The 24,708-nt window shown below is 41.0% G+C and overlaps 2 protein-coding genes across 5 annotated transcripts in view; one reads left to right on the forward strand and one right to left on the reverse strand.

The window, feature by feature from the left end:
• Positions 1–24,562, reverse strand: part of myo1d (myosin 1D) — a 70,179-nt gene extending 45,617 nt beyond the window's left edge. For 2 of the 3 annotated variants that reach the window (XM_054768498.1, XM_054768497.1), the window contains exon 1: positions 15,068–24,562. In XM_054768498.1, coding sequence (XP_054624473.1) covers positions 15,068–15,162 — 95 coding nt within the window. In that variant the 5' untranslated portion in view covers positions 15,163–24,562. The remainder of the gene's footprint in view (positions 1–15,067) is intronic. The other variant, XM_054768500.1, reaches the window with a different exon arrangement.
• LOC129177399 (ankyrin repeat and SOCS box protein 3-like) overlaps positions 1–24,707 on the forward strand; it is a 35,673-nt gene extending 10,966 nt beyond the window's left edge. The window contains exons 2-11 of one of the 2 annotated variants that reach the window (XM_054768502.1): positions 18,180–18,307; positions 19,487–19,707; positions 19,776–19,946; positions 20,018–20,130; positions 21,091–21,223; positions 21,301–21,478; positions 21,553–21,759; positions 21,846–22,160; positions 22,227–22,360; positions 22,432–24,707. In XM_054768502.1, coding sequence (XP_054624477.1) covers positions 19,500–19,707; positions 19,776–19,946; positions 20,018–20,130; positions 21,091–21,223; positions 21,301–21,478; positions 21,553–21,759; positions 21,846–22,160; positions 22,227–22,360; positions 22,432–22,610 — 1,638 coding nt within the window. In that variant the 5' untranslated portion in view covers positions 18,180–18,307; positions 19,487–19,499 and the 3' untranslated portion in view covers positions 22,611–24,707. Of the gene's footprint in view, positions 1–18,179; positions 18,308–19,486; positions 19,708–19,775; positions 19,947–20,017; positions 20,131–21,090; positions 21,224–21,300; positions 21,479–21,552; positions 21,760–21,845; positions 22,361–22,431 lie in introns of both variants that reach the window. The other variant, XM_054768501.1, reaches the window with a different exon arrangement.
• Position 24,708: the final 1 nt, after the last annotated feature.

The raw sequence follows: 24,708 nt of genomic DNA on the forward strand, positions 1-24,708 counted from the left end.
GCATATTTTTTGGACTAATAGAAAACAGCATTCTTTATCAATTAATATTATTCTGAAATACATTGCTGTATAAAAATGTCACTTTCGCGTCTCACAGTTACAAAGGTGCGTTCAAGGACCGCCAGCCACAGTGCACAATCACACTGCCCGTATCATCACCTGTTTATAAATTGTTACCAACTTAAGAGTCAACTGCTTAAAGAAAAAACATTTTTTGGAGCAAAAACAGTAAATGCTGGATTGTCACCGTGCAGCTGATTGGACGGTGAGCCTGTGAATGTGTTTGAAGCAGCGACACCTGGCGTTAGCAGCAGGCTAACCAGCCTCCAACACGACAGAAGAAGAGCATTGTTCTGCCAGGGGCGTCCGGCGCATCGCTACGCTAGCATGCAGCTCGGGTCAAAGCTCCATTGTGCCCTCGCTCGCCGCCGCCAGGAGGCTGCCGTGCGCCCGCCGTGCGCCCCGCTCCATTGTTCAGGCGTTAAAACGGACGTCTTTGTCTGGAAAAAAACGGACCCTCGTCCATTGGGGCCCCCACGTGGGCCGACGTTGACATCATTAAGGTTTGTTCCTGGTATAACGTTACTATTTTTGCAGCTTTTTTACGATTTCACGTAGGTTTTGTGTGCCTTTCCTATTCCCAGCGCACACGGCAACGTCCTTAAAGGCCCGCTTGAGTAAGAACGCCAGCGGCCTCACAAATCTCCTCCAAAGTCTTCCCAGAAAACTGCGACGTGTCGCTTTTGTCGTGAGGTTTGCGAGCAAACGTTGATGCAGCAAACAGCGCTGGTACTGGTTAGTCGAACAGGATGAAATAAAACATGTTCGCCACTTCTACGTGGGCGGGGGGGGAGAAGGCGGCGCCCGATGGTGAGAAAAGGTCATAAACGGCTCGTGCTCCTCCCAAAGTTAACCATAAAAGAGATCCACCCAGGCAGGGTTGCTTCTCTGTGTGTGTGTGTGTGTGTGTGTGTGTGCGTGTGTGTGTGTGTGTGTGTCTGTGTGTGTGTGCGTGATGTGACTGAGCCAAGCTGGAATGTTTAGCTCTGCTGTGGTCCCTCGTGGCTCACACAGCCTGGTGATTGAATGTGCTTCTACATTTAAAGGCTTTATTCCATTTAGCATTAGCATAAAGCAGGGGCGCGGGGGGCCATCGGCTTTTTTATTGGCCCGCCGCACAGTCTAAGAACATCATTTAACAAATTATACAATTTAAATAGTAAAAATGGGCAGTCATTTTACAAGATACAATGTCAAAATATTCAGAGAAAAAAGTTGTAATTAACAAAAAAAGTCATAATATTACGACAATAACTGTCAATAAACGTCATCTTAGTAGCATAACGTCGAAATATTTAAAAAACATATGTTTATTTCTTAAATTTGCAGTATTATGAGCAACAAACCAAATAAGGTTGACATTTTTGGTTGCAGAAAAAGTCAAAATATTATGGAAATGAAGTCAAAATATTCCGAGAAGGTAAAAATAGTGGAATGGAAAAATTGGGGAAAAAATCCGATAATTTTACGAGATCAAAGTCAAAATATGAAGAGACAAAAGTGGTATTGTAATGAAGAAAGTTGCAATATTACGAGAATAAACTGGCAATATTATGAGGGAAAATAATGTCATTTTAGGAGCACAGACTTGAAATATTAAAGAAAAAATGGAATTTTTTAACAACTTTAAGATTATGAGAAACAAAAAACAAAATCAAGTTGGTTGGGAGAAAAGCAGGCGTATTATGGGAATATAATCATAACGTGATGAGAATAAAGTCAGAGTTACGAGAAGAAAATTTGCAAGAACAACAGTTAAACGTTGGAAAATTCAAAAAACAAAAAAGAGCAAAAATGGAAAATCGTATTGTAAGAGGAAAGAAAGAATAAACTCTTGATTTTACGAGAAAAGACCACCAAACTAAGCTGAACAAAGTTGCCATTTTTGCTCAATTCGGCTGCAGGCCAAGTGATATCATTATTACGTATTAAGACAAGAAGACATTTGCAATGTAATTAAAAATGTAAAAACAACAAACAGCAGGAAAGTAAAGTATGAAGTCGCCATTGCACAACAATAACATCAGAATAATGCCATTTTAGTGGCAAAGCGGTGAAAGATTAAAGAAAAAATACGTGAAATAAGTCTTTTGCTAAAGCTGCAATATTGTCAGATTCAAACAAAAACAACTGTGGAAAATTCGGTTGTGGGAAAAGTTACAAAATGATGGGATTGAAGTAATCATTACGAGAAGAAAATGTACAAGAAGAAAGATAAAAGTTGGGAAAAAACACCAGCAGAAATAGAAAAAATAAGCTGGAATTTTATGAGAATAAAATGAAAATATTACCAGAAAAAGTCTGTTTTCTAACCAGAAAAGAAGTCGCACTTCTACGCAAGATATTAACATTTCAACAAATCCATTTTATAAAGTCCAAATATTATGAGGAACGCTTGCAACAAAAAGCTGCAATTTCGGGGGAAATTATGGCTGGGGAAAAAGTTATAATGCTCATAAGTATGACGCCAAAACATGATGGAACCCAAGTAAAAAATAGAAAGAAGTTATTATACTATTATTATGAAGTATTATACTGAGAAAAAAGGGAATAAACCAGACAGAAAATAAGTGAGCGCCACTGGAATGAAGTAATAAAATTATGAGGAGAAATGACGTCATTTCAGTAGCAAAGAGTTCCCGTAACAAGTGTGTCATTTAGGTGGTAATGAAGCTTTGCATAAAGTGTGTGTGTGTGTGCGTGTGTGTGTGTGTGTGTGCGTGTGTGTGTGTGTGCCCGCTACGACCCAGAAGCTTGTCTAATCCCCTCATGGGCGCGTGCGTGCGTGTTTATTGCAGATGCCAGTGGAGCAGATGGACGATCGACTGATTGATTCGACTCTCGATTCGACTCTGCATTGAGGTAGCAAGACATGACACCCGTGAGCTTTGTCATCTATAGCGGTAGAGTTAGCATGTCTAGGCCGACTGTACGTTGGGTTCTTCAGTGTGTGGCGTTGGCGTGCGTTCGCCACACACGTGTCGCTGCTGCGGGGTCAGGGCGGGCCTTGTGAAGGGTGAGGAGATAATCTGCGCGCGTTCCACTTCATCACTATGTCTGTTGTTTGGAGTCGGGAGGGCTTATCCGGGCCCCGCCCACCCGCTCGCTGCGGATGCTGCCGGCACGAGCATGCGACGACCTCCGGCTGGGCTTCGTCGGGGGAATGCTCCCGCTGCGGGACACCCCCACGGCCGGCCCAGACGGGATGTTGAAGGAAAGAAAGAGGAGCCGCGTGTAATCAGATCCTTTCTTTGTCAACACACACTTTAGTGCTGCTCTAAAGACCTTTTGGGAGGGGCGGGGGGGTTGGTGCAGAACCTGTTTCTTCTGAAATCCAGTCCCGGTCCAACGAGGTGTGAAGCAAAAAGAAGCAGACGTGACTGGTGATGCCGCGTGGGGGTTTTGGGACTCTAAACCAGAGTCCCTCCCCGCCCCCGCTGCGGGACGACGAGAGGAACGACAGCGCGACGGCGATGACGTCATGGCAAACAAGGCCTGAAACCAAAAGTGCCGCATCAGCACCCCGACTCGCTCCGCCGTCGCCCCAACTCGCGAGTGAGCAAGTCAGGAAGAAAGAATGAGCGAGAACACTTTAAAGACGCCTTGCAGCCACTCTTTACCACCCAACATGCCCACACTGCACGGACCCCGAACTACCCGCACGCCCATTTTCACAATAAAGTCCTACATTTATGAGGAAAAAAGACTTTCTTCTCGGAAATTTACGGGAATAAAGTCGTAAACTCCCAAGAAAAAAAAAGCCGTATATATACCAGAATAAAGTTGTAAATTTACCAGAATAAAGTAGTAAATTTACCAGAATAAAGTAGTGAATTTACCAGAATAAAGTTGTGAATTTACCAGAATAAAGTTGTAAATTTACCAGAATAAAGTTGTGAATTTACCAGAATAAAGTTGTAAATTTACCAGAATAAAGTTGTGAATTTACCAGAATAAAGTTGTAAATTTACCAGAATAAAGTTGTGAATTTACCAGAATAAAGTTGTGAATTTACCAGAATAAAGTTGTAAATTTACCAGAATAAAGTTGTGAATTTACCAGAATAAAGTTGTGAATTTACCAGAATAAAGTTGTAAATTTACCAGAATAAAGTTGTGAATTTACCAGAATAAAGTTGTGAATTTACCAGAATAAAGTTGTAAATTTACCAGAATAAAGTTGTAAATTTACCAGAATAAAGTTGTGAATTTACCAGAATAAAGTTGTAAATTTACCAGAATAAAGTTGTGAATTTACCAGAATAAAGTTGTAAATTTACCAGAATAAAGTTGTGAATTTACCAGAATAAAGTTGTGAATTTACCAGAATAAAGTTGTAAATTTACCAGAATAAAGTTGTGAATTTACCAGAATAAAGTTGTGAATTTACCAGAATAAAGTTGTAAATTTACCAGAATAAAGTTGTGAATTTACCAGAATAAAGTTGTGAATTTACCAGAATAAAGTTGTAAATTTACCAGAATAAAGTTGTGAATTTACCAGAATAAAGTTGTGAATTTACCAGAATAAAGTTGTAAATTTACCAGAATAAAGTTGTAAATTTACCAGAATAAAGTTGTGAATTTACCAGAATAAAGTTGTAAATTTACCAGAATAAAGTTGTGAATTTACCAGAATAAAGTTGTAAATTTACCAGAATAAAGTTGTAAATTTACCAGAATAAAGTTGTGAATTTACCAGAATAAAGTTGTGAATTTACCAGAATAAAGTTGTGAATTTACCAGAATAAAGTTGTAAATTTACCAGAATAAAGTTGTGAATTTACCAGAATAAAGTTGTGAATTTACCAGAATAAAGTTGTAAATTTACCAGAATAAAGTTGTGAATTTACCAGAATAAAGTTGTAAATTTACCAGAATAAAGTTGTGAATTTACCAGAATAAAGTAGTGAATTTACCAGAATAAAGTTGTGAATTTACCAGAATAAAGTTGTAAATTTACCAGAATAAAGTTGTGAATTTACCAGAATAAAGTTGTAAATTTACCAGAATAAAGTTGTGAATTTACCAGAATAAAGTTGTAAATTTACCAGAATAAAGTTGTGAATTTACCAGAATAAAGTTGTGAATTTACCAGAATAAAGTTGTAAATTTACCAGAATAAAGTTGTAAATTTACCAGAATAAAGTTGTGAATTTACCAGAATAAAGTTGTAAATTTACCAGAATAAAGTTGTGAATTTACCAGAATAAAGTTGTAAATTTACCAGAATAAAGTTGTGAATTTACCAGAATAAAGTTGTGAATTTACCAGAATAAAGTTGTAAATTTACCAGAATAAAGTTGTGAATTTACCAGAATAAAGTTGTGAATTTACCAGAATAAAGTTGTGAATTTACCAGAATAAAGTTGTGAATTTACCAGAATAAAGTTGTGAATTTACCAGAATAAAGTTGTAAATTTACCAGAATAAAGTTGTGAATTTACCAGAATAAAGTTGTGAATTTACCAGAATAAAGTTGTAAATTTACCAGAATAAAGTTGTAAATTTACCAGAATAAAGTTGTGAATTTACCAGAATAAAGTTGTGAATTTACCAGAATAAAGTTGTGAATTTACCAGAATAAAGTTGTGAATTTACCAGAATAAAGTTGTAAATTTACCAGAATAAAGTTGTGAATTTACCAGAATAAAGTTGTGAATTTACCAGAATAAAGTTGTGAATTTACCAGAATAAAGTTGTGAATTTACCAGAATAAAGTTGTAAATTTACCAGAATAAAGTTGTGAATTTACCAGAATAAAGTTGTGAATTTACCAGAATAAAGTTGTAAATTTACCAGAATAAAGTTGTGAATTTACCAGAATAAAGTTGTAAATTTACCAGAATAAAGTTGTGAATTTACCAGAATAAAGTTGTGAATTTACCAGAATAAAGTTGTGAATTTACCAGAATAAAGTTGTGAATTTACCAGAATAAAGTTGTGAATTTACCAGAATAAAGTTGTAAATTTACCAGAATAAAGTTGTGAATTTACCAGAATAAAGTTGTGAATTTACCAGAATAAAGTTGTAAATTTACCAGAATAAAGTTGTAAATTTACCAGAATAAAGTTGTGAATTTACCAGAATAAAGTTGTGAATTTACCAGAATAAAGTTGTGAATTTACCAGAATAAAGTTGTGAATTTACCAGAATAAAGTTGTAAATTTACCAGAATAAAGTTGTGAATTTACCAGAATAAAGTTGTAAATTTACCAGAATAAAGTTGTGAATTTACCAGAATAAAGTTGTAAATTTACCAGAATAAAGTTGTGAATTTACCAGAATAAAGTTGTGAATTTACCAGAATAAAGTTGTAAATTTACCAGAATAAAGTTGTGAATTTACCAGAATAAAGTTGTAAATTTACCAGAATAAAGTTGTAAATTTACCAGAATAAAGTTGTGAATTTACCAGAATAAAGTTGTGAATTTACCAGAATAAAGTTGTGAATTTACCAGAATAAAGTTGTAAATTTACCAGAATAAAGTTGTGAATTTACCAGAATAAAGTTGTGAATTTACCAGAATAAAGTTGTAAATTTACCAGAATAAAGTTGTAAATTTACCAGAATAAAGTTGTGAATTTACCAGAATAAAGTTGTAAATTTACCAGAATAAAGTTGTGAATTTACCAGAATAAAGTTGTAAATTTACCAGAATAAAGTTGTAAATTTACCAGAATAAAGTTGTGAATTTACCAGAATAAAGTTGTGAATTTACCAGAATAAAGTTGTGAATTTACCAGAATAAAGTTGTAAATTTACCAGAATAAAGTTGTGAATTTACCAGAATAAAGTTGTGAATTTACCAGAATAAAGTTGTAAATTTACCAGAATAAAGTTGTGAATTTACCAGAATAAAGTTGTAAATTTACCAGAATAAAGTTGTGAATTTACCAGAATAAAGTTGTGAATTTACCAGAATAAAGTTGTGAATTTACCAGAATAAAGTTGTAAATTTACCAGAATAAAGTTGTGAATTTACCAGAATAAAGTTGTGAATTTACCAGAATAAAGTTGTAAATTTACCAGAATAAAGTTGTGAATTTACCAGAATAAAGTTGTAAATTTACCAGAATAAAGTTGTGAATTTACCAGAATAAAGTTGTAAATTTACCAGAATAAAGTTGTGAATTTACCAGAATAAAGTTGTAAATTTACCAGAATAAAGTTGTGAATTTACCAGAATAAAGTTGTGAATTTACCAGAATAAAGTTGTAAATTTACCAGAATAAAGTTGTGAATTTACCAGAATAAAGTTGTAAATTTACCAGAATAAAGTTGTAAATTTACCAGAATAAAGTTGTGAATTTACCAGAATAAAGTTGTGAATTTACCAGAATAAAGTTGTGAATTTACCAGAATAAAGTTGTAAATTTACCAGAATAAAGTCATGAATTCACATGAAAAAAAGCTGTACATTTACGAGAAAAAAAGCAGTAAATTGCCTGTGACAAAGTCTTTTTCTCGTAAATTTACAACCCTATTCTCATAAATTTGGGGGAAATAAAGTCGTACATTTCCCAGAAAAAAGTTGTACATTGACAGGAATAATGTTGTAAATTTATGAGAAAAAAATACTTATTCTCATAAATTTACAGCTTTTTTTCGCGTTAATTTACCAGAATAAAGTCATAAATTGACAAGAAAAAAAAGACATACGTTTACGAGAAAAAAAGACGTAAATTGTCTGTGACAAATTTACCACCTTATTCTCGGAGAAATCAAGTCGTACATTTCCGAGGAAACAGTTGCACACTTACGAGAATAAAGTCGTAAATTTACAAGAAAAAAAAAATCAAAATATTACGAAGATAAAGTCGGACATTTACGAGGTTCCCCCCGTTTCATGGCTGTCACATGGCGATTACAACTTTTTTTCTCAGAAATTTCAGCAAAAAAAGGTCATAAATTTCATGGAAAAAAAGTTGTAAATTTACGAGAATGAAGTCATAAATGTCCAAGAAAAAAAAGTCAAACATTTCCGACGTCCCCCTTTTCATGGCTGCCTCACGCTTGCCTGCGACAAAGTTACAAGTTTTTTCTCGTAAATTTAAGACATTTTTCTCCTCGTAAATTTACAACCTTATTCTCGTAAATTTCGGAGAAAAAAGGTTGTACGGAAGGTTTTTACGGAAAAAAAAACTACGAATGTTACAAGAATAAAGTCGGAAATTTACGAGGTTCCCCCCTTTTCATGGCTGTCGCAGGCCGTGCTCGTAACAAAGTTACGAGATATTCTCTCGTAAATTTATGCCTTTTTTCCTTGTAATTTTACAACGTTATTCTTGTAAACTTCCGAGAAAAAAAGCTGTACATTTCCGAGAATACATTTGTAAATTTGCAAGAAAAAATAAAAATTTTACAAGAAGGAAGTAAAAAATTTACGAGAAAAAACTCAAAATATTACGAGAATAAAGTCGGAAATTTACGAGGAAAAAAGCCCTTTTCGTGGCTGCTTCAGGCGATGCCTGAAAAGTTATACACTGACGAGCATAAAGTCGTAAAATTACGGGAAAAAAAATCTGAAATTTACGAGCTTCCCGCCTTTTGTAACAAAGTTACAAGTTTTTCTCGTGACTTTACGAGAATAAGGTTGCAAAGTTACAAGACAAAAAGCCGTGAATTATTTTCTATTCTCCTAATATTTTGATTTTTTTCTCATAAATTTCAGACTTCATTCTCGTAATATTCTGCCTTTTTTTTCTCAGAAATGTCCAATTCTATTCTCGTAAATTTCAGCAAAAAAGTAATAAATTTCAAAGAAAAAAAGTTCACGAGAATAAAGTCGTAAATTTACAAGTCATACATTTACGAGGTCCCTTCTTCATAGCTGTCTCAGGCAATGCCTGCGACAAAGTTTTTTCTCATAAATTTAAGCCTTTTTTTCTCATAACTTTAAAACCTTATTCCCATAAATTTCTGAGAAAAAAGTTGTACATTTACAAGAACAAATTTGTAAATTTGCAAAAAAAACTCTCAAAAAATTACAAGAATAAGGTTGGAAATTTACGAGAAATAAAATCTGAAATGTACGAGTTTTCCCCGTTTTCGTGGCTGTCGCAGGCCATGCCCGTAACAAAGTTACGAATTTTTCTCGTGAATTTACAACCCTAGTCTCCTAATATTTTGAGTTTTTTCTCGTAAATGTACGACTTTACAACATTCTCGTAATATTTTGAGTTTTTTCCTCATAAATTGACGACTTTATTCTCATAAATTGACAACATTTTTTTCTCATAAATGCACACGTCTGTTCTTGTAAATTAAAAAACAATAGTTGCAAATTTAGGAGAATAAAGTCGTCAATTTACGGGAAAAAAGAGAAAAAAATGCCAGAATATCACGAGAATGAAGTCGCACACTTACGAGAAAAACGAGGTTTACGAGGTCCCCCTTTTCGTGGCTGTCTCAGGTCGTGCCTGTGACAAAGTGAATTTACAACTTTATTCTCGGAACTTTACCATTTTTACGACTGCGTTCTCAAAATGTCCCGATTATTGAAATACTCCGTCACAACAGGCATGGCCTAAGACAGCTATGAAAAGGGGGACTTATGTGACCTTCGGCACGTATGACACAATGACACGTAACATTACGACTTTATTCTCATAGTATTACAACTTTTTGTCTTGTAAATTTACGACTTTATTCTCATAATTTCATTTTTTCCCCCCAATGTGTCCCTAATACGCAACAAAATACTGGATTAGCTTGTTGGGCTAACAAACCGGTAACGATAACTATCTGCATCTCAAGACCGATACGATACCGATAATGGATGACTTTTTTCGATTTTTAGATCTACTTTTCTCCAATTTAGATTTAACTGTAGTTTGTGACGGACTGGACCAAATGTGGATTTGGCCAACTGTGCACATCAGCGCTATCAGGAGAACCAGAGTATAGAGGGGAGGGAACCACCTGTTGTGGCCCAGCAAGGTGCACTGTATTCGGGCACACGCTCCGAGCAGCCGGCCTGACACCACGGAGGTCTGTGGCCAACCTTTTGCATTTTTCAAAACGCAGCAGCGCTGGCGTTTCAGGTGGCTGATGAGGTTTTTTTGTGTGCTCCATGTGTCCCCCCTCCTCACCACAGAGCATTTGGTACAACTACCACACAAAATATCTCCGAAACAGTGAATGTTTGTTTACAAGTGAGCTCAGGGGAAGTTCCGATAGGCCCTTTACGTCACAGGAAAGGGAAAAAAGGACCCACTCGCACAGTACAGCTAATCTTCCCTCATTGGGGGCATTTATCTCTTTCTTTGCTCACCCGTAAGCATTTACATTTCTTTTATGCATTTAAAACTATAAAAACGTGTTTTGTGTAAGCATTTTTGAGACCTGTGGCGTAACTGTGTTCGCTAGCAAACTACAGAGTCAACAGCTGATGACTCCCGCTTCCTGTTTCCATGTATTAGCAAGCTAATAGGATGCTACCAAGGGCGTTTTGCGGTAAAACTACATTAAAAACACAGTTGGGAGTGTATTGATAACACGTACCATATTGTACGCTAACCGGAAAATGTACTCCTATGTAGAGTACTTTCGACGTTAACTAGTTACCTAACAGTAACGGCGTTGTACGGTTTGAAAGAGCAACTAGAAAAATTCCCCTGGAAGGTTTCATGGGCATGCCACCTGTTGTCATGCCAACCTGTGGCCCGGCGTTTGCTAGCATGCTGATAGAATTTTTAGAGTGTCCCTACATCGTGTCATGCAGTATATAAATGAGCATTTTGACATGAGCAAAATACCTAAAACGCTATCATGCTAACAGTTAGTGAAAGTGCCAAGAAGGTGTTTGTCCTGACATCATGCCATGTATATTTTTACATTTTGACATCATTAACGCAACAAAAATTCTAACATGCTAACAGTTAGAATGCTAAGTTGCGAAAGTGCCAAGGCAGTTTTATCGTGTTCCTACATCATGCCACGTATATCTTTGCATTTCGACATCATTAACAAAAATTCTAAAAGGTTAACACTTAGCATGCTAGCACCTGGTAAGATAGCACTAAGTGATGAAAGTTTTATTGTATCCTTACATGATGCCAAGTACATTTTTGAAGTTTGATATCATAAAACATGCTAACAGTCAGCATGCTAGCACCAATGAATGCCCCTAGGAGGTTCTCCAGTATCCCTACATGACATGTACGTATTTACATTTGGACGCGGGTAAAATAGCAAAAAAGTTAACCTGCTAACAGTGTTGTGGATGCATGTCCATGCTAGCAGCTAGCAAGTCATGAAAGTGCCAAGGCAGTGCTAGTGACCCTACATCGTGCCATGTATGTACATGTGTTTAGACATGAGCAAAACGGCTACAGCGCTAACATGCTAAGAGTAATATAGTGTAGCAATGGTGTTATTTCTAACCCCGTGTACGAGTAATAAAACCCTTTGTTCCTCCTGAAGGCCTCGCTCTGTGGGCTGACGGGACACCAACGTTGACCCGGAGTGCAGCGTCATGATGTGTAAGTGATGTAGCAGAAGCCAGTTTAAGGTAGCGGCACAAAGCCACCGAGTTGAAGTGTTTTTGTAAGGAGGCCCCGCCCCCGCCTGCCAACGCAGCCAAGTCCTCAAAATGAGACGTCTGCGAGAGCTGCCCGGCTTATTTGGGGAGGGGTGTGCGGGGCTCAGAATGAAGCTGCACGAGCGCAGCCGTGTTTACGTAAGGACGGTAATGTGGTTCCGATTAGCGGCTCGTATGGAAATTCTTGTGGCGAGACTGGACGTTTGACTGCTGGATCGCAGGCGCGGGCCCCGCCGGGCAGGAATCCGTCTCACTGAGGGGAGAGGCAGGAAATCTCCAGGCGGGCTCGTCTGGGCTGCCGAGGACAACGTCAGCACCGGATGGGACACGCAGAAGACCCGGTCTGGCCGGGGTTCTGAACCACGGACGGCGTTCCTGAATCTTGACTCTCACGAGCAGGGAGGCAAAGCTAGCGGGCGCTGGCGGACGTGGACACTTTTACTGCCTGAGGGACAAAGTCAACAAAGCTGCCGCAGCTGATAAGGCTGGTACAAAGGGCAAAGCCCCGCCCCCTGCCCGCCCGGGTCACATGATCACTTTGATTGACGATGACGTCCTGATCGCATTTTTTACACAAGAAATGTCCCTGCTGTGTTCAGATAGGTTAGCATGTTGGCTTTCAGCCTAGTACCCTCACCCCAACCCCAGACCTGTAAGACCAAACCCCAACCCCTCCCCCTGACCCTTCACACAAAACCCCTCACCCCCAAACCCGTAATACCAAACGAAAAACCTCAATAACCCCAAACCTCTCACAAAGAAAATGCACCTTTTGAAGTGCAGAAGCCCCACCCTGTCACATGACCACTTGGACCGATGCCGACAAAAAGGGCAAAGGTCATCCTGAACACCTTTTACGCTAAAGAAGAAGCGCACGCCAAATCAACAGGTGGCGCTGCGGACAGCAACTGTCGGAAGCCTGAGGAAAGCCGTGAGTGGAAAAGACCGGACGGGAGCAACGGGGGGGGGCTGACGGTGAGGGAAATGTTTATTGGGAAAACAACGCCACACCCTTGCCTGCCCGTGTCACGTGACCACTTTGAAGAGGACAGGTTGCCCGTGGTGGCAGGAAAAGTGTGAAATACGAGGAGCAACACGGCGGGCAGGAAACGACCACTTTCGCTTTCTTCCCGTCTGTCCCCCGTTAAAAAGGTCAAAGCGTTTCAAAGCGGCGCCGACGCTGCAAAGAAAGAATCCCATTGGACTGGAAGAGCGAGAGAGGAAACCTTCGGTGGCGGCTGGAGGAGCTTATTCGTGCCAGACGCTGCAGGACCCGCCCCTCCCCGGGACTTCCTGCCAGACTAAAACAAACAGTCCTGCCTATAATTATTTGCAAAAGCAGCTTTGCAGGAAGCGCAGCTGCCTTATAAAGACATTCAGACCCGCGTGCACGGCCCCCGTGGCCCCCGTGGCCCCCGCTGCCTCAGTGCCAGGGTCCAATCAGAACCTTTATCCCGGTCAGTCATCAGTCCCCAAAGAGTGGGCACCACTCAGTAGAAAGCTATTCAAAGCTTGGAGTCTCTATGCTTTTAGGTTTTTGGGGGGGGCACAGTGTTTCCCTGGGCCCACTTCCAGGCCAGATTGTCACCAGGAGTGAGGAGAAAAACTGGGAACCTTTATAGCTGATCCTTCATCAGCCCTGTTGCTTCTACAGTCACGCCCTCTGCAGGGACAATCTGCAAGGGGCCCTAACGCTAACCCTGACGCTAACCCTGCTAGCACCAAGCTACCAGAAGACACACAAAGTACCCCAGCAAGGATTGTTTGTAACCACTTTTTGGTTCCATTTCTGCTAATAATCGGTCCAAACTGTCATCATTTTCATTTCTAGCATGTTTTTATCAACCGCTGTTGTGGACCAGCAGTACGCTTCGACGACGGGTGTTTTCCAAAAACATGGCAGGCGTCACAGACAACCGTGGCACCAAACGCAGCACCAACTGTGACCCGGGCTAACGTTCAGCCACTTGATGAGAGGCAGCCATGACGTAAAGAACGAGCGATCCTACTTTGAGACTTTTTGCTAGCTTTCACGGAGAAACTTTTTTACTTTTAGATAACAAAATAACGTCACACGCTTTTTGTTAGCTGTGATAAGAAAATAATGTAAAAAAAAACTAATACAAAATGTAGACTTTTAGCTCACTTTCAAAAAACTAACAAAAAATAATGGAAGACTTAGCTAGTAGCTTTGATAATAGACGATAACGCAGAAACTTTTCACATCTAACCTTTGATAACAAAATAATGTAAAAAATCCACTTGGCTGGATTTGATAAGAGAATAACAACAAATTTTGACTATTAGCCAACTCTGATAAGACAACAATAACATAAAAACAAACGATACTAAATTTAGTACTTTCAAAAAACAACGTACAAATATCAAAGCCAGCTAGGAGCTTTGATAATAGGCAATAACGCAGAATTTTTTTTTACTATTAGCTACCTTTGACAACAAAATATTGTAAAATTTGTTTTTGACAAAGCCAGCTTTGATTAGAGAGAATAACATACAAAAATTGGACTTTTAGCTAGCTCTGATGAGAGAACAATAACGTAAAAAACTAAGGATACTAAATCTTACACTTTTAGCTAGATTTGATAAGAAACAATGACAGAAACATTTTGATACATTTAAGTTGCTTTGATGATGATAATGTCAAAAACGAGACTAAATTTCGACTTTTATTTAGCTTTGATAAAGAGTTTTTATACTAAATTTAGACATTCAGCTGGCTTTGATAGAATAACAAAAAAATTGTAACTTTGAGTTAGCATTGATAATAGAGAACAGGGTAAAAATTTGATGAGAGAATAACGTAAAACTACTGATACTAAATTTAGACAGCTAGTTCAGCTACTTTTGATAAAAGAATGGCGTTTAAAAATAGTAAGACTTAGCTAGTAGCTTTGATCAGAGAGAAAAATAACAAAAATTAAAACTAAATTTTGACTTTTTGCTAGCTACTAACATATAAACCTTTTTTACATTTCTTTGATTAGCGACAGAAACCGTAAAAAAATATATTTAGCTAGTAGCTTTGATGAGGGCTCTGTGACGTCACGTTACACGTGACCGTATAACGACGAACATAAGACTTATAAATAGCATTGATAAGAGAGAAAAAACGACTATTAGCAAGCTTTGTAGGACACAATAACGTTAAAAATATACTTTTAGCTAGCGTTCATGATGTAAAAAATAAAGCCTAACTAATAGCTTTGAAATAAGACGTTAAAAGCAAACTTTTGACTTTGGAAGGGTGCCGGGTTGCGGCCTGTATGACGTCACGTTACAAGGTGTGCCACTCGTCAGGTGACGTCACCGTTCATGTTTGACAGCGGCACCTGTTGCAGAACTCCACCGACAACATTAAAAATGAAAAAAACCCAAAAACGATACCCCCTGCTGCCTTTTAAACGGGCTAGCCACCACCGGAAATCAGCGACGTAGACTCACCTGAGCTTGAGGTTGGCCATGAACTCTTCCATGGACACATTGTCCAGCAGCACAAAGTCTGCCTTCCCAAACTGCAGACTCTCGTGCTCGGCCATGCTTCCACAGAGTTCCGCGTCCAACCAGGTGAGCTCTCGTGTCGCTGCTCCTCCTCAGTGCTCGACGACAACTCCCCCGTCGCTCATTTCCGGGCAAACAAACTACGATAAAGCGTCCTCTTCCTCCCCTTAGGTGTCCACAGATGTGCTCATGTCCACTCCTGGAAGACAATCGCATCCTTGTCCTGTCCCTCCTCACGCTGGCCCGGGAAGAGCCTCTCAGCCAATAGGAGCGCGGCTTGCTCACCTCAAGCCACGCCCCCCGCCCGTTGGCAACTTGAAAGGCGTTGTTAGCTTTTAGCTCCTTTCCTTTCTCCTTCACTCTGCTCCGCAGCCTTCATACTTTAGCCATGACGAGGTTCTAACGCCAAGTGGACCACACGTCACGACCATGACCATATAAGGAAAAAGTCAACTTTAAGCGGTCGTCAGACGAGCAGAGCTAAACTACTGGATCAGCAAGCCAAGCACACACTGGTGAAACTACACCACCTGGTGGACAATAGTGGCCATTACATGTACGGTATATTAACGTGGAAGGAGCTCCATCGTGGCCCTTAAACATGAATATCATATGTACTTTATATATTTACAATAAATGGCTTACTCACACGTGAGTGAGCATATTTTCAGTAATCAATGAACAAAACAGGCGAACTTGGCAGGACTTTTACTCTGTTTACTCCCAAAAGTAAATAAAAAAAATATAAACAACAAAAGAGATCAATAATAAAAATGATAAAGTAGATAAAAAAATAAAAATGAGGCGCAAAAAAGCATCTTTAAACTACGGGGCAATTAAAAAAATCTGTATAAAAAAATAAGGTGTAAAAAAAAAAGCAGCATAAAAACAGGCAAACACTATAGAGAGTTTAATAAAGTGTAAAAAATGCTGGTCTGGCCGTTCCACTGCCCTCATTCTTTCCTAAAAAGAACAAGGAAAAAAGGAAAAAAGTTTGAACACAAGAAGAATGAACATAAGGTCATAAAATCATGTCAAATCTCATCACAAGTGACTGAAAGATTTCCAATTAATTTACTGTATTTCCTGAAGTAATGTATGAAAATATACAGTACACAGAGTACATGTCATGTGGGGTGGTGGTTGGCTCTTTGGCGACGCCTAGTGGCCGCAATAATTCATTGCGTTCTGTGGATAGAGAACTGCTATTTTTTGCGTCAGCCACTGACTAACTAAATACACGCGGATGATTGTCAGTCTTTTTCCCATGACAAAAATGAAGTTTGGGTGTTAAAATGCGGCTGTCCGAGTGTCATGTCACTGATTAAGTAAACACAGTAATCCCTCTCCGCTTTGAAGTTTGAATTGGTCAATATTATTAGTCGATATTGTGCCTGTGTGGGCAAATCTGATGTATTGTTTGCCTAAATGAAGCATTTTCAAGCATAAAAATGGCTAAATGGAGTAAAATAAAGCATTCAGAAGGCACACTCAAAGACGTTGTGATGATATGTAGTATTCTACACTGGTCTCTTGGTGTCAGTAATCAAGAGATCAAGATCAAGAGATCAAGAGAGTTTTATTGTCATGTGCATAGTAAAACAGCAGTTATACCATGCAATGAAAATCTTATTCTGTTCATTCTCCCAAGAAAAGAAAGAAAACAAATGAAAGAATAAGAACATAAGAAACATAAACACATAAACATATATACCAATAAATTAAGCAACAACAACAGAAGAGACATTAATACAAGTAAATAATACAAATAAATAAATAAATAAATAAATAAATAAAGTGCTATGAGTGTGTGCGTGTGTTGCGTGCGGCGTGACACAATGGCCACTGTAGGAAGTATTGTACATTAAATAGTCTATATTTTGTCTTATTTATGACTTATTTTCTCTTATTATGTCTACTATATTGGGTAATAGGAGTGTAAAGGTGACTATAGGGTTGTTAATTCATGTCTAGAGGGCTCTAATGTTAAAAAACATATTTAGAAGGTAGTTAAAAACTGTATTTAGAAGGTTGCAAACATGTTTTCTATGTCTTATTTTCTCTTATTTCGTCTACTACGGAGGTGTGAAAGTGTTTGCTCACTTACTGATTTTTTTCTTTTTTTGCGTGTTTGTCACACTTAAATGTTTCAGATGACCAAACAAATTTAAATATTAATTAACGAAAAACGCAACTGAACACAAACACGCTGCGTGAGTGTTGTTAGCGTTGTTGTTGAATACAAATACATCCGGTTTATTACTCTAATCAGTGGAATTAATTTAGTTTGTTTTTTACTAAAATGACACTTTCAGTCATACTTTAGTCATCTAAATTAATGTTGTTTTTGTCATAGTTTTTAAATAAAATGTATTTTAGTTTGTCATATTTACTCATATTTAATTTATTTTTTGTAGTTTTTTTTTTTTTACCAAAATTTACTTTAGTTTTAATAATAGATATATATAATAATAATAATAATAATCATTTCAATTAATTCAGACTTTTTTTTTTTTACTAAAATGTATTTTAATTTTACTCATACTTAAGTCATTTGAATTAATGTATTTGTTTTTTCGTCATATTTAGCCACTTAATTAATATAGTGTTAGTCACTTTTTTTAGACTAAAATGTACTTTCGCTTTAGTCATATTCAGTACATCCAGATTCATTTCGTTTTCTGCGTGAGTGCATTTAGCATTGTTAGCGTTGTATGAATACTTCCGGTGGGTGATATCAAAATAAATCAGCTACAATAACTTTGGATGAACGTACTGAGATGGAATTCAACCACGATTATCCATTATATTATCCTGCTATTTTTAATACATTTTTATGTTTTGTAGCGTGGTGAAATTTGCAAGTCAGTCACAAGTCTCATTTTTTTCCTCTCAATGTAGTCTTTTATTCGTAAGGACATTTGACGTCACTTCCGGATAATGAAATCGTTGAGTGAGACAAAATGAAAAGGGGGGGCGTCATACACAGCTTCTTAAATTGTTCTTTTTTTACAATGTTCTCTAAAATGTGGGTTGTTTCCGTGGCTTTTTACAGACAGCGTCTGTTGAAAACACGGCTCGTTACACTTCCGGTGTGGTTGATGACGTCCGAAAACAGCGACACGAGGGCGGTCTGTCTGATGCGCTCCACTTCCGGTAAGAACTGCACGGAGCGGATGCATGGTACGTTTTTGAATTTATTGATGTACACTGTACCGCCATTTATGTGTGTTTTTGTGTCAGCGGGCCGCTGACATCTGGTGGAAGAGTGAAGTCAAAGCAACCTCTTTAAAACACTGGCAGCAATATTATGAGCGCCATCTGTGACCATGCCGCTTATTTTCTCAGCTCGTCCCCACTCAGACATTGCACTGGTGGTAGTTTCTGCAATGTTAACTGCTGAGTGAATTTGTGGAACGTGTTGGACACCGACAGGCACAGCAGCCACATCCATGTTTGGTGTCACTTAATGGGCTGTTATTGCGAGATACGCAATGTCCACATGTCAGCAGTCAGGCTTCCAGCCGAAGCTTGCTTGACTTCATCCATAACCTTTTCCCTGCTCACGCTGAACTTCGCCGCCTCCACCACCACCCTCGCAGTTTTTCGTGTTGGTACAGTGTAATTAGGATCGAGGGTTTTAACAAAGTTTAAAAGTCCTTCGTCGAAAAAGGGCTGACCATCTTTAACGATCACGTCCAACAGTGCGTCATCCAAACGCTGTTTTCTTGACACTGTGTTAAACAAAAAATAATCATTACCATTTGTGGAACTCCCAAGCTCACGTGAGTGGTTCAACATTGCACGTATTATTTTATTATATTTGAAGAAGAGGCAGGCTGTGCAGCGTTGACACACTCGCTATGTTGCTAGGCACGACTCCTCAAAACAACCTGTCAAATCAATGACAGCCACCGATCTGGCAATGCGCGCTGTGACGTATGAAGTTTGAAACCTAATCGGTCACGTGATATGTGCAGAGTAGACCAATACAAGCTCCGAAGCATTATTTTGAAGCCGAGGGATTCAGGAAGTCCGACACAAGCTTCGAGTTTTCACTTTACCATCTTTGTCAGCGGCAGACTATACAAGTATTTAGCACCAATATAGAGGCATTTGGAAAGAAATACTTATTCGTTAAGTCTGTATTTGTTTCCTGTCATTTGTGAGTTAAAAGATGATTTAAAGGAAGTGGACTGAGGAGCTCCAACTCACTTGAACCTTCTTCCTTTTCGGTCAGTTTGTTCAGGAGAGTTGTTTTATTCACTGTCATTCTCTAATGTGCTTGTGCACAATGATGGACAGTGACTACCAAGGTTTGTATATTTATTTAAGTAACAATGATGTATTCTCGCCTTCTAGAGAGGAAGATGCGATGGACTTCACCGAGTGCTACGAGGACACGGTGTCCAGCGTGGCCGCGGCCGCTCGCGTGGGCTGCAGGAGGCGGCTGAGGAGGCTCATCCGCGAGGGTCGCAGCGTGGACTGTCCGGATAACCGAGGTTGGACGGCGCTGCACGAGGCGGCCGCAGCCGGCAGCGTGGGCTGCCTGAAGGAGATTCTGTCTGCCGCCGCAGCGACTGGTACCAGAACACGTGTCCTGTCCCAAAAAGTTTGATACACGCCGAACATCATAGTTCCATGTCTGCAGGCGGATCATCTTTGGACGTCCAGTCCTTCGTCAACTATGCCACCCACGAGGGGGAGTCGGCGTGCCACCTGGCGGCGCGGCGCGGCTTCCTGCCGGCGGTTCGCATTCTCCTGAGAGCGGGCGCCGACGTCAACCAGTGCACCAATGACCTGTCCTGTCCTCTCTACGCAGGTAAAACGGCCGGTGTGCCTTATCAGATTGTGTGTTTGGAGCGTCGGCTCACCGCCGCTGTCGTCCCGCAGCGGTCAGCGGCGACCACCAGGATGTGGTGCGGCTGCTGCTGGCCAAAGGCGCCGAGGTCAACGGCACGCACACGGCTTCCTGTTGGACCTCCCTTCATCAGGCCGTTTATCAGGTGACTCACTGAGTGACACGAAATGTTCATTGACACCACAGGTGTTCATTTTCTTTCTATTTTTATTGTTTAAATAAAATGTATTTTAGTTCTAGTTATACTTTTTGTCATCTAAATTTGTTTTGTTTTAGTCAGTTTTATTTCTCTCGTCATACTTTCATGTTTTTTTACTGAGATGAATTGTAGTTTCTGTCATACTTTTGTCTTCTAAATTAATTTAGTTTTAATCAGAGTTGTCGTTTTTTTTTTCATTTTATTCCAGTTTTTTACCAAAATGTATTTTAGTTTTAGTCATACTCTAGTCATCCAAATTAATTTAGTTTGCCAGTTTTTAAATAAAATGTATTATAGTTTTTAGCCACCCAAATGGCTTTTGTTGTACTCATTATTTCATTTATTTATTTTTACTAAAAATGTATTTAAAAAAAAAGTCATACTTCAATCATTTAAATTTTGTTTGACATTTTTTTTCCCCAAAATGTTTTTTTTTTTTTTTTTTTTTTACAAAAATGCATTTTAATTTTAGTAGTTTATTGCTTTTTTTTCCTAAAATGTATTTGCATTTTAGTCATACTTCAGTCATTTGAATTAATTTAGTCTTAGTTATTTGTTTTTTTTTTTTAGTAAAATGCATTTTAGTTTGTCATATTTAGTCATGTAAATTAATTTAGTTTCAGTCATAGCTTTTTTTTTTTTTTTACTTAAAAAAAAGATTAAAATGTATTTTCATTTTAGCCATACTTTTAATACATTTTTAAAAGTAAAGTGCATTTCATTTTTTTTTGTTTTTTGTCTTTTTTTTTTCCCTACAATGCAGCCCCTCCCCCTACATGCAGCTGTGATTGGCTATCGTCCTCATTTGCCCCTCCCCCCTGAGGAGAATAATTTAGTGAAGGAAATGAACGGTAGCTGCCCGGCAGCACTCATGCGCCGTGTGTATGATGACCTTGTCTTGTGCAGGGTCACACCGGAGTCGTGCGCATCCTGGCACGAGTGGCCCACCTGGAGGCACGCGACGACAACAGAGTCACTCCTCTCTTCCTGGCAGCGCAGTACGGACGGCGGGAATGTCTGAAAGTCCTGGTGGACGCCGGTAGGAAGGCGGCATGCGTTCAGTCCTGTAGGTGGCGCTCATGCGCTTTACGCCGTCTCTTCTGTTGGGCCTCGAAGGTGCCGACGTGAACGCGCAGGCCGCCGACCTGGCCACGCCGCTGCTGCTGGCGTCTCAGGAGGGTCACACGGCCTGCGTGGACATCCTGTTGGGTCACGGCGCCGACCCCAACATGGCCTGCAGTCAGGAATGGCCCCAACTCCCCATTCACGCCGCCGCCCAGTTCGGCCATCGCGAGTACCCACAGACCGAGCTTCTGCTTTGTGGAGGTGTGGCTTGTCACCACGGTAACCCGCCATTCCTGTCCTCAGGATCCTCGGGAGACTCATACCCGTCACGGCGCGCGCGTGCGACCGCGGCGAGGGCATGGTGAGTCCGCTCTACTTGGCGGCGCAAGGTGACCGGGAGGAGAGTGCCAGGCTGCTTCTGAGCGAAGGTTTCAGCCCCGACGGCCAGGACTGCACCCGCCTCCTTGGCTGCCGCTCGCCGCTCCACGCCGCCGTGCAAAGCGACGCCCCGTGAGAGCCGCGCTGTCACACGCACACACACACACACACACAAACACGTCCGCAGTTCCTCACGCTTGACCTTGACCTCGGTCAAGGGTTTCTCCCTCGAAGGTGACCACCCTGCTGCTGGAGGCGGGCGCCCGTCTGAGGGAGGACGAGTGGGTTCACGTCCTGCGTTTGTCCAACGTGCCGCTGCTGGACGCGGTGCTCTCTCTCAGGCGCATCCCGCCTCCGTGGGAGCCGAGCGACGACTCGGCAGCGGCGCGGCGCCAGGGCGAGATGCCGCTGGGACGGCAGGAGCTGGGGGACATGTTGGCGGTGGCGCTCCGTCACATCCAGGATGCCCGCTACTGGCTCCCCCGTCTGCTGAAGGCGGGACTTGAACCTGCGTTGCTGCTGCAGCCGTGCATGTGCGTCTTCCTCCTTTTCACACTTCCTCTTTTTTTTCCTCCCTTCACGCTCTGTCTGCCCTGCAGGCTAGAGAAGGCCACCAGTGACGTCGTGAATTATCTCCTGCACTTTGTGAACTGGTCCACTCTGTCAGCCTCTTTGAAAGCCATTCTGTGGGGAAGACGGGCTGAGGACACGTGGCGACCCGACCCGCACTTTGGTACCACAAACTCTGATGGTATTTGAGCAAAATCACATTTACTTATCTAACTAACGCTCCTCTCCATCCAGACTCCACCCCCAGTCTCGCTCACCTGTGCCGCCTGCAGGTCCGATCCCTGATGGGACCGGACCTCATCAGGAGGACCGACCGCGTCCGGCAGCTCCCCGTGCCCCCCTGCCTTCACCGCTTCCTCCGCTTCCGTGACATTCCCGAGCCCTCCATCCAAGAAGACCCCCACGACGTTTAGACGTCAGAGCGGACTCGCACCAGCGCCCACACTTGTTCAACCTTCCAGAATGAGGCAATCTTTGGGGGAAAGTCAGGGCAAAAGGTAACTGGACAGCAGCAAGAGAGTTTGAGATGAAAATAAAGTTTGTTTTGAACAAACGTGGAGCACAAAGGCGGCCTTTTAAAGCAACATTTCAACAAATTGTACGTTTTTTTTCAGCTTTCACATGAGGCTCGAAATCAGGGGTGTCCACACAGTCAAGAAATATCATTTTTAAGAAAAAAATAAAAATAAAATGGAGGAAATTTGCTTCCATCCATCTTCCTCCACTTGTCCGGGTCCAGGTCGCGGGGGCAGCAGTCTCAGCAAGGAAGCCCAGACTTCCCGGTCCCCACCCACCACCTCCAGCTCCACCGGGAGGACACCAAGGCGTTCCCAGGCCAGCTTTGAGACATCATCCCTCCAGCGTGTCCTAGGTCTGCCCTGGGACCTTCTCCCAGCTGGGCATGCCCGGAACACCTCCCCAGGGAGGCGTCTGGGAGGCATCCGGACTAGATGCCTGAACCACCACAACTGGCTCCTCTCCATGTGAAGGAGCAGGAGCTTTACTCTGAGCCCCTCCCGGATGACCGAGCTGCTTACTCTCTCTCTTAAGCGGGAGTCGCATCTCGACGTACGTGTTGCCACACGCACAGGTGCTGCAATTTTTGGGAAAATTGGTAGGTTTTAGATCGTGATTGCGTTGTGCGACTTGTGCGAGCTAGGTGTGCTTCAGGTAAGGCTGTGGTATGTTTCACTCACCGGGGATGTACCGTGTGTGGGCATCGTACGAGGCCCATGAAGCCCACTCACTTCCATTGCAAGGTGGGCGTGCTGGCTTCCTACGGCACCTGCAGCTATCATGACCGGGAGAACAGCTGGAGGGGTTGCAATGTACACAATGCACTTTTAAACTTGCTGCACACGCACTCCTGCTCTGCTTTGCTCTTGCGACCTGGCTGAGTGCAAGGATTTCCTGCATGCATGCAGAAAATAATTTGCATGCCAGTTTTCGTAGGAGAAGGTACGTTGGGATGTAACTAACCCCCTTTAGGGTGAGTCCAGCCACCCTACGGAGGAAAGTCCTTTCAGCCGCTTGCATCCAAGCATTCCACGCAATGTTGAAGAGACGTGCCAGCCAAGACAGTCCCTCAACATCCCGAGCCAGGAGGAACTCAATCCCACTGACGTCCCTTCCTTAGAGGAAGCAGAGTCTGAGGACACGAACGCGGACACTTCCATCACCACGGCTGAGCTATTTGGAGAGTCAAAACACTCGCCGGTAGCAAAGTTCCGGGGGTTGAGTTTCAGCCTGAGTTCCTCAAGAAAGTTGAAATATATAAAAAAAAAAAAACGGCAAAAATGTGATAAAAAGAGTGAAGTTGATAATGGGCTTTTTCACCTATATGAGAAAGCTGAGATAAAATAACAAAAAAATGCAAATAATATAATAAAAATAACTTGTTAGCATATCAACATGTGTAGCTTCACTAAATCTCAAAGTGTCAAAGTTGCATCCTTTCATTTTTCGTTGTGTGGCCCTCAAGATGGAAAAAGCCCAACTCTAAATGACATACGGGGTCCAAAGCAGGCATAAGATGTCATCAAGTGGTGGTCTTTAATATCTGTGGTGTATTTACAGTATTTACAATCATTCCTCACACCAGTCAACTTATCAAAAATAGCATTTGAGCTCACGTTGCATGAGGAAACATCTGTGAAATAGTCAGGACACGCGTGGGCGTCACAAAGGCACAGTCTGATGGTCACCATGGTGACGATGAGGGGATCACATGACTGAAAATATGCAAAAGTTTGTTCAAAGGCGTGCACAGAATGGACCACGACGCTTCAAGTATGATCCTTTGGGTGCTGCTTCACTCTGCAGCTCAGCACCTTCTACCCAGATAGTCCGCCCTCCTTGCTTCCGGGCCGGGCGCCGCACAGGACGGCGCCACTCGCCGGAGTCTCGGCGCTCGCCAAACATTTTTGTCCCTTCCCTCGCAAAAAGAAGCCAAAGTGGGAGTGAAAAGAACATGCTAGCGCTATGACTGGAATCAGCCTGGTCCATGACGGC

This window comes from Dunckerocampus dactyliophorus, chromosome 2 (genome assembly GCF_027744805.1).
Source record: "Dunckerocampus dactyliophorus isolate RoL2022-P2 chromosome 2, RoL_Ddac_1.1, whole genome shotgun sequence".
Classification (NCBI taxonomy): domain Eukaryota; kingdom Metazoa; phylum Chordata; class Actinopteri; order Syngnathiformes; family Syngnathidae; genus Dunckerocampus; species Dunckerocampus dactyliophorus.